Raw genomic sequence first — 9,905 nt, 5'->3', positions numbered from 1 at the left:
ATAACGAATATAATAAGTTTAACTTTGGAACAAAAAATATGATCTTTATTCTTTTGGCTTTTAAAATAACGTCACCATGTAGTTGGTTAATATAGTGCATGCAGTTTACTACCACACTACGAATGAAATATGACGACCACTGATTGCTTCATAAATTTTTATGTACATTTAAAACCAGGACCTGGCCTTCACATGTAGCACTGTGCAAAAAAATAAAATAAGTAAACAAAATAAATTAAGTAAAAATAAAGAACAAACAAAACAAAACCAATAACATGAGCTTGAAACTACTATTTACAATATAAACAATAAAGAGAATGAGAATAAAGCACATCGATGGTGGCCCCAGTACATACAGTCAAAACACACATATAGATCTCTCTCACATAAATAAGCTCTCATATTCTTTTTCTCTTTCACACTCACACCTCTCACACATCGATAACATGCACCCAAATGACAGTTTAAGTGGCGTGTAGAAGTGCTCCTCTACAGAGTTGAGTACAGAGGTGAGATACAGCGTGCCGTTATATACATACAAAATCATCACCACTAGTTCAACAGAAGAGCTCATGTCATAATCGCATTATTCAGCCGAACTCAGGGTGTTGCCCTGACAGACAGACATTGAACTTCAAAACGAGGAAAATTGTTTTTCAGAAGAGATCCACTGACAGGTTGACCTGCACCTATGCACGGAATGGTTTTAGATTTTGGAATATATATACGCATGTTTTTTTCTTTCTTTCCTTCTTTTTGTTCAAAATAATACGAGGAGGTGAGACATGTGGCTGTCTGGTACAGAGACATTCAGTAGGGTTACATTGCCGTTTCCTATCACGTTCACCAGTGAGTGTACATTCAGGCTTCCCGAAGTCTGTTAACATTACGGTAGTTTCACTGAGGGGTCAATATCTGTCTCGTCTCGTATATGCCTTCATATGGGGTGTACAACTTAATAGAACATTTAGGGTTCAACAAACAGCATTTGTTGCATAATATTGATTACCATTGAAAATAATTGCAACCCGCACCTTAAATAAGCTAAAATCAATGTTAGTGTGAGGCACTTATAAAAGAAGTAAACTGTGCCAACATCTGGAGGGTTTACAGGCCAAGATGTACAGCTTTTTTTGATAAAACACTTACATTTAATATTCTGTAAAAGGAAAAGGGGGAAAAACTACGAGTTGTGAAATTAAAAGTTGCCTAAATCGACATATTTGCACTATGTTTTCAATATTATTCCTGTGGATGTTGCCATTCCAGAACCATGTCGTTATGCACCTGGTATCAGGTAAAGACATAGACAACAACTTCTGTCTATGTCTGTTTTTGGTCATCGGAAATAATGAACAATAGGTAGAAGTTTATGTTCTTTTGAAGGCAACGGTCTGACAATCTATCGGTTTTTATACGTAGACTTGGCGTGAAGAAAAAAAAACATTCCAAATATAGGATGTGGATAATATAGGATATCTTTAAGATATAAATAAATAAAAACTCTGGTCATGTGGTACAACAACCTAGGAAATCGCATCACCTCTCTTCTTGGTGTCTGTGCAGATATTGTGCAAAAGTTATTGAGTTTACAGGCTTTAACAGGCGTTGTCACGACAACAGAGTTGAAAGATAACAGACAAGATTAGATAAGTGATTATATTAACACTATTACACTATTAACACAAATAATCTATAATATATAATCTATAATATAACATATAATGTTACAGTTTTGTGGTTCTGTTACACATGTGGCTGTAAACAGTGTGAATTTTCAGGTTTATTTGCTTGGCCTCTGTTACTTCCATTATAAGTGCCTTATAGTAACAAAAATGTCAATTGAGGTTAACATACACTGAACCCAGAACATTCATCAATGGGTTTGAGTCAAAAACATTTTGACAAATTCACTAACTGAGTTTGGCTCATTCTGCTATCAACAGTGGAAGATTGTGTTCAATTAATCAATTTCCGTGACTGTGTTCAGTAAGGCAGTGCATACATGGTCTACATCTTGATCCATAAATAATAAAAAAAACATTCTATGTGTGAAAGTCCTGATTGGGGAAGTCGTGGCCTAATGGTTAGAGAGTCGGACTCGTAACCCAAAGGTTGCAAATTCGAGTCTCAATTCCGGCAGGTGGATTGTAGGTGAGGGGAGTGAATGTACAGCGCTCTCTTCCACCTTCAATACCACGACTGAGGTGCCCTTGAGCAAGGCACCGAACCCCCAACTGCTCCCCGGGCGCCGCAGCATAAATGGCTGCCCACTGCTCCGGGTGTGTGTTCACGGCGTGTGTGTGTTCACTGCTGTGTGTGTGCACTTAGGATGGGTTAAACGCAGATTACTAATTCCTAGTATGGGTAACCATACTTGGCCACATGTCACGTCACTTTTACTTTTTCACTTTCATTAGTACAGTAGCATTCTGCTCTCAGCTTACTGAGCGATTGATTTTATAGCACTTGGAACCTACCGGTGAATATATATATATATATATATATATGTGTGTGTGTGTGTGTGTGTGTGTGGTTTGTTCTGTATTTGCTAACGCTAAAGTAAATGAGGTCCTGTTCAGATAATTCACTACCGGATATGATCGACATTCCCCAGCCCCTTCCACAGACGTGCCCTTAAATGTTCAGACAATCAAACCCATGAGTAGAAAAGTTCAACATGATTTAAAAAATGAGCTAACAAAAATGTGCAGGTATATAATACGCCATTCAATAAGAAAGACACCAGCGGTAGTGTTAGCACTAGCTACTGATGACTATAACAGTTTCTTTCAGTCCTCGGGATTGTGTAACAACACTCAAAACTAAAAGACAAACTCACACACCACTCTATACTTGCCATTTTGTTTCACACCAGCGTCCTTAGGGATTCAACAGTCATTCTCAAGCGTGTGTGTGTGTGTGTGTTCGTCGTGTCGACACTGGCACTGTCCTCGAATCAACGCTTTCCGTCAACACCATAAATGCACCCTAAGGCTAGCTCGGTGCACACGCACACAATAGTCTAGACACACGCACATACACACACTCCGCCTCACACACACTCAGTTTGGCATTAGTTCCAAAACCGCTTGAGGTGAATTGCACCCCAGTGCTCGCGCTCTGCTCTGTAAACAGTGTCTCAGTTGAAAAGAACAGTCTCTGTTTCAGTCCCTTGTTCATTTTTTTCTGTCTCTTGCATCTTTTGCTTTGTCCTCCTTCTCTCTCCTCTCTTTTTCATATTTGTCTTTCTCTGACTTGGCCACGCTGTTATAAGACGGTGGAGAGGCAGAGGACGGAGTCATATCTGTTTTGTCCGATGCAGAGTTCTCTTGAAACTTTCCAATGACAAGCACCTCTTTCTCCAGGATACGCACACCCCCATCCTGTAGCTGTTGTCGGTAGGCTTCAGAGGCCTTCTTTACCATTTGCCTTAAATGGTACCGTCGGAAGGCCCTCTGGATGATCACAGATGACATCTCCTCCTGTTTCCTGCGGAGGGTTGTCGTGATGGGCTCGTACGAGACTTTAGAGGGATTGGAGGCCATGAAACGATCTTCCATCTGTCCCCTCAGGGCATCCATCTCACCCTCCTCTCCCAGTACCCTCAGGGTAAAGGCAAACAGGATGTCCAGGCAGTGGATGCGGTCGCCACTGACCATGGGCAGGTCCATGGCTATGAGCTGGATCTTGTTTGGCTTGGGGATACGTAACGGAGGATCCAGAGCGTCCGCAAAGTCAGAAAGCTTGTTGTACTCCACGAACTGCGTGGCGTTGGGGTCGAATCGCTCCCAGACTTCGTAGAACATTTCAAAGTCGTCCTCGCTCAGCGGTTCAGCGCTCTCCTCTGTGGCTACGCTGAAGTTCTCCAAGATCACAGCGATGTACATGTTCACCACAATCAGGAAGCAGATGATGATGTAGCTCACAAAGAAGAAGATGCCGACCGAGGGGTTTCCACAGTCGCCGCGGTACATGCTGCCCGGATGCTCCAATCGACTGTCGCAATCTGGATCTTGCTTGTTCAGGATGGGTGCCAGGAGGCCATCCCATCCTGCAGAAGTGGTAATCTGGAACAAGCAAAGCATTGAGTTCCCGAATGTCTCAAAGTTAAACAAATCATCAATCCCCGCCTCATGCTTCACATAAGCAAAGTTGGACATTGCAAAAATGGCATAGATAAACATGACCAGGAACAGGAGGAGGCCAATATTGAACAAGGCAGGAAGTGACATCATCAAGGCAAACAGGAGTGTACGAATGCCTTTGGCTCCTTTGATGAGACGAAGAATGCGACCGATTCTGGCAAGTCGGATGACTCGGAATAAGGTTGGCGATACAAAATATTTCTCGATCATCTCAGAGAGGAACATGCCTGACAAAAAAACAAAACACAAGTCCAATAAGTGATCCCAGTAATCCCTGAATTTTCCACAATATTTAAGCTTAAAGGTGAATTATGCTCAAAGCATACTCTACTCAAATATAGTATAGCATTCCCAGCATTACATTAGCCTAAACTGTCTTCTTTGGCCACTTTTGTCTTTCAGATCAATTAAAGGATTAGTTCACTTCCAGAATAAAAATGTCCTGATAAGTTACTCACCCCAACGTCATCCAAGATGTTCATTTCTTTCTTTCTTCAGTCGAAAAAAAGTTTTTTGAGGCAATCATTCCAGGATTTTCTCCATATAGTGGACTTCAGTGGTGGCCAACGGCAGTTTCATTGCAGCTTCAAAGGGCTCTACACAATCCCAGCTGACGAATAAGGGTCTTATCTAGTGTAACGATTGGTCACTTTCTAAAAAGAATAAAAACGTATATACTTTTTAACCACAAATACTCGTCTTGCACTAGCTCAACTTCACGCATTACATAGTCACATTGGAAAGGTCACGCGTAGGTGGAAGTACCGACCCAGTGTTTACAAAGTGAATGTGCAAAGAAAGTCAAACGCCCTTTACAAAAAAAGGTAAAACAACAATGTTTTGAAGTTGGAGGAGAAAATGAGATGGAGTTTTTCACCCTACCCTACCTTTCTGAACCGGAGTACACAGACGAAGAGCTAACCGCACGTGACCTTTCCAACGCCATTACATAAATGTGTGAAGTCACGGACATGCATCGCAGAGCTAGTGCAAGACAAGCATTTGTGGTTAAAAAGTATATACATTTGTATTTTTTTTTTTAGAAAATGTCTGATTGTTTTGCTAGATAAGACCCTTATTCCTCTGCTACATTGACACTGCAGTTTGGACCTCCAACCCGTTAGGTCCCATTGAAGTCCACTATATGGAGACAAATCCTGGAATGTTTTCCTCAAAAACCTTAATTTTCGACTGAAGAAAGAAGGCCACGGAAATTTTGAATGACATGGGGGGGGGGGGGAGTAAATTACAGTATCAGGAAATTTTTATTCTGGATGTGAACTAATCCTTTAAGGTGTGGTCACATTGGCGAAATTTTGTGTGCAAAAAAGGTCCATTGTCTATTGTCACTGTAGCAATGTATGAAGCACAGCTCACACAGAAGTCACTTTCAAACCATGCAGCTTTCTGTTGGTCAGCACAGCGTTGGTAATCATTGTTACCAATTTTAATCCATTGTGAAATCTGTATGGGGAAATCTTTCACTCTCAAGTGAAATTCCAGTTCACAAAGATTCCAACAGAAATGACTGGATTTTGTCAGTGAAAATTCACAGAACAATAGTAAATATGACTGCACCTTTTCTGTTAAGAAGGAACAACATGTACGGAGTGTTTATAAAGTATGTTTCTGGCCTAAATCTTCAAAATGTTATTATAGTGTTATAATAGTAATAGTCTGTAGAGCTTCCAAGAATTTCTTACCAACAATTGAAAGAATCACCACTACGAAGTCAAACACATTCCAGCCAATGGTGAAGTAGTAGTGTCGTAGGGAGATCATCTTGAGAACAGATTCTCCAGTAAAGAGGATGATGAAAACCAGGTTTATCCAGTACAGAATATTGTCCATCTCCTTTGTCTGATCGTCGGTTTCCACCATCATGGTCACCATGTTCAAGCAGATCAGGATCATAATCACAATGTCGAAGGCTTGTTTGGTGATTACGTCAAAGATGAGGCCTTGAAACTTGTTCTAGAGTGAAGTACAGAGAAATTGGCATTATTGAAAAATGTTGTATTAGGGAGGGGCATTCTGAGTTATTTACATTGTTAAAGAGTTTGATTCTGATGCTAAACATGGCCAAATTTTCAAAAAACAAGTTGGAGGTATGTATTTCTTTGCCTAATACACTCCTTCCAGGTTCACATAAGTTTCAGAAAGTTTTTTTCGAGCATGGCCCTTCATGACGTCACGAAGGGCGGAATTCCTTGTATGGGCACTTCTCCCAGAAGAGCACATGCACACAGCAACCAGAGTGAGAGCAAGAGCAGCCCATCAACGTGCTTCTTTCATTTGAGTTACAGAAGCCATCGGGAGCGCTGCACAGGACTTGCTCGAGAAGAATGTCTCCAAAGAAGTGTGTTTTTGGATGTGAGGAAAAGATAACCTTGATTAGCTTCCCAAAGAACCCAGCGTTACGTCAACAGTGGATGCAGTTTGTTTTTCAGGGACAGCAACGGAGTTTCGCAAGTGTGTTTGTTTGTTCCCATCAAGGCACAGTTCAACGCTGGATTTACAGATCGTTTGATACTGAAAGATGGGGTGGTCCCAGCTATAAAAGATCCCCATCATGGGTCAGAACCGCAGGTGGTAAGTAAAACTGCATCAAATTTCTGTGTTTTGTTGGTAAGTGCTCGCGACTCTTTAGCTCATCCACGGCACGCCTCCAGAAGCTAATTTTTTTTCCGGAGAGAAGCATAAAGCTGTAGCTTTCTTTTATAAAATCTGATAAAGATTCTTCAGCAAAATTAAGGATGCAATACTACTCTATAGGTACTCAAGATTAACATGAGACTGGCAGAAACTGTGTGTGTTATGTCCCCTTTAAATATAATTAAAGTTCTTAGTGGTTAGGGGGAGTGAGCTGTGTGTCATACCGCAGGCCTGGGAATTGGCTTCTGAGGCTTTTTAGATCCCAGTTTCTTCATGGCGTTGTAATATTTCTTCTGTTCTTCTGTCATGAAGATATCCTGACCTCCTAGGTAAAGAGCAAATGCAGAAGGCTGGTTACAACCACGGTTTCATTATATGTAACAACACAAACATAATGCAAGCAGGCCTCTGTTTTTCAACTCTGAACTTCAGGAAATGTCAAAGAGGCAGTTCAGCCCAAACCAGGTCCTATTAATCTACCACTGTTTGTGCTTCATAAACAAAACCAGTTCAATACGTTACCATTGTGTGCTCACTAAACAAAGCCACAGACTGTGTACATATCACATTACATTGAAAGTAAACTGAACAAACACACAGTGGTTGATTTGAGATTGCACATTGTAATATGTACAATATTCCTTATCAGTTGTGAATTATGTCTTACATTTTATTAAGGTGTTTAAATTCACCTTCTTCAGTTTAAATACTTATCTTTTTCTTCTGCTGATTGAAGTTATCAATGATGACACCAATGAAGAGGTTAAGGGCGTAAGAAGGGATTGAACAGTCACATGCAGGCGTGTGTGTGTGTGTGTGTGTGTGTGTGTGTTCGTCGTGTCGACACTGGCACTGTCCTCGAATCAACGCTTTCCGTCAACACCATAAATGCACCCTAAGGCTAGCTCGGTGCACACGCACACAATAGTCTAGACACACGCACATACACACACTCCGCCTCACACACACTCAGTTTGGCATTAGTTCCAAAACCGCTTGAGGTGAATTGCACCCCAGTGCTCGCGCTCTGCTCTGTAAACAGTGTCTCAGTTGAAAAGAACAGTCTCTGTTTCAGTCCCTTGTTCATTTTTTTCTGTCTCTTGCATCTTTTGCTTTGTCCTCCTTCTCTCTCCTCTCTTTTTCATATTTGTCTTTCTCTGACTTGGCCACGCTGTTATAAGACGGTGGAGAGGCAGAGGACGGAGTCATATCTGTTTTGTCCGATGCAGAGTTCTCTTGAAACTTTCCAATGACGAGCACCTCTTTCTCCGGGATGCGCACACTCCCATCTTGCAGCTGCTGTCGGTAGGCTTCGGAGGCCTTCTTTACCGTTTGCCTTATACGGTACCGTCGGAAGGCCCTCTGGATGATCACAGATGACATCTCCTCCTGTTTCCTGCGGAGGGTTGTCGTGATGGGCTCGTACGAGACTTTAGAGGGATTGGAGGCCATGAAACGATCTTCCATCTGTCCCCTCAGGGCATCCATCTCACCCTCCTCTCCCAGTACCCTCAGGGTAAAGGCAAACAGGATGTCCAGGCAGTGGATGCGGTCGCCACTGACCATGGGCAGGTCCATGGCTATGAGCTGGATCTTGTTTGGCTTGGGGATACGTAACGGAGGATCCAGAGCGTCCGCAAAGTCAGAAAGCTTGTTGTACTCCACGAACTGCGTGGCGTTGGGGTCGAATCGCTCCCAGACTTCGTAGAACATTTCAAAGTCGTCCTCGCTCAGCGGTTCAGCGCTCTCCTCTGTGGCTACGCTGAAGTTCTCCAAGATCACAGCGATGTACATGTTCACCACAATCAGGAAGCAGATGATGATGTAGCTCACAAAGAAGAAGATGCCGACCGAGGGGTTTCCACAGTCGCCGCGGTACATGCTGCCCGGATGCTCCAATCGACTGTCGCAATCTGGATCTTGCTTGTTCAGGATGGGTGCCAGGAGGCCATCCCATCCTGCAGAAGTGGTAATCTGGAACAAGCAAAGCATTGAGTTCCCGAATGTCTCAAAGTTAAACAAATCATCAATCCCCGCCTCATGCTTCACATAAGCAAAGTTGGACATTGCAAAAATGGCATAGATAAACATGACCAGGAACAGGAGGAGGCCAATATTGAACAAGGCAGGAAGTGACATCATCAAGGCAAACAGGAGTGTACGAATGCCTTTGGCTCCTTTGATGAGACGAAGAATGCGACCGATTCTGGCAAGTCGGATGACTCGGAATAAGGTTGGCGATACAAAATATTTCTCGATCATCTCAGAGAGGAACATGCCTGACAAAAAAACAAAACACAAGTCCAATAAGTGATCCCAGTAATCTTCCACAATACCACAATATTTAAGCTTAAAGGTGAATTATGCTCAAAGCATACTCTACTCAAATATAGTATAGCATTCCCATTAGCCTAAAGTTTTTTGAGGCAATCATTCCAGGATTTTCTCCATATAGTGGACTTCAGTGGTGGCCAACGGCAGTTTCATTGCAGCTTCAAAGGGCTCTACACAATCCCAGCTGACGAATAAGGGTCTTATCTAGTGTAACGATTGGTCACTTTCTAAAAAGAATAAAAACGTATATACTTTTTAACCACAAATACTCGTCTTGCACTAGCTCAACTTCACGCATTACATAGTCACATTGGAAAGGTCACGCGTAGGTGGAAGTACCGACCCAGTGTTTACAAAGTGAATGTGCAAAGAAAGTCAAACGCCCTTTACAAAAAAAGGTAAAACAACAATGTTTTGAAGTTGGAGGAGAAAATGAGATGGAGTTTTTCACCCTACCCTACCTTTCTGAACCGGAGTACACAGACGAAGAGCTAACCGCACGTGACCTTTCCAACGCCATTACATAAATGTGTGAAGTCACGGACATGCATCGCAGAGCTAGTGCAAGACAAGCATTTGTGGTTAAAAAGTATATACATTTGTATTTTTTTTTTTAGAAAATGTCTGATTGTTTTGCTAGATAAGACCCTTATTCCTCTGCTACATTGACACTGCAGTTTGGACCTCCAACCCGTTAGGTCCCATTGAAGTCCACTATATGGAGACAAATCCTGGAATGTTTTCCTCAAAAACCTTAATTTTCGACTG

At 42.1% G+C, this 9,905-nt stretch overlaps 1 protein-coding gene across 1 annotated transcript in view; it reads right to left on the bottom strand.

Annotated features, from left to right (window-relative positions):
- Positions 1-2,526: 2,526 nt before the first annotated feature.
- The window catches only part of LOC107584835 (sodium channel protein type 2 subunit alpha-like), a 35,837-nt gene continuing 28,458 nt past the window's right edge, over positions 2,527-9,905 (bottom strand). The window contains exons 23-27 of the mRNA XM_016271598.1: positions 7,908-9,082; positions 7,518-7,655; positions 7,028-7,132; positions 5,852-6,122; positions 2,527-4,375 (exon numbers count right to left, since the gene is read on the bottom strand). Of these exons, the coding sequence (XP_016127084.1) occupies positions 3,180-4,375; positions 5,852-6,122; positions 7,028-7,132; positions 7,518-7,655; positions 7,908-9,082 (2,885 nt within the window). The 3' untranslated portion in view covers positions 2,527-3,179. The remainder of the gene's footprint in view (positions 4,376-5,851; positions 6,123-7,027; positions 7,133-7,517; positions 7,656-7,907; positions 9,083-9,905) is intronic.

Source organism: Sinocyclocheilus grahami, unplaced genomic scaffold, assembly GCF_001515645.1.
Source record: "Sinocyclocheilus grahami isolate Dianchi unplaced genomic scaffold, SAMN03320097.WGS_v1.1 scaffold63.1, whole genome shotgun sequence".
NCBI lineage: Eukaryota > Metazoa > Chordata > Actinopteri > Cypriniformes > Cyprinidae > Sinocyclocheilus > Sinocyclocheilus grahami.
Note: the sequence above shows the minus strand (reverse complement) of the source record. Positions and strands in the feature narration are given on the sequence as shown.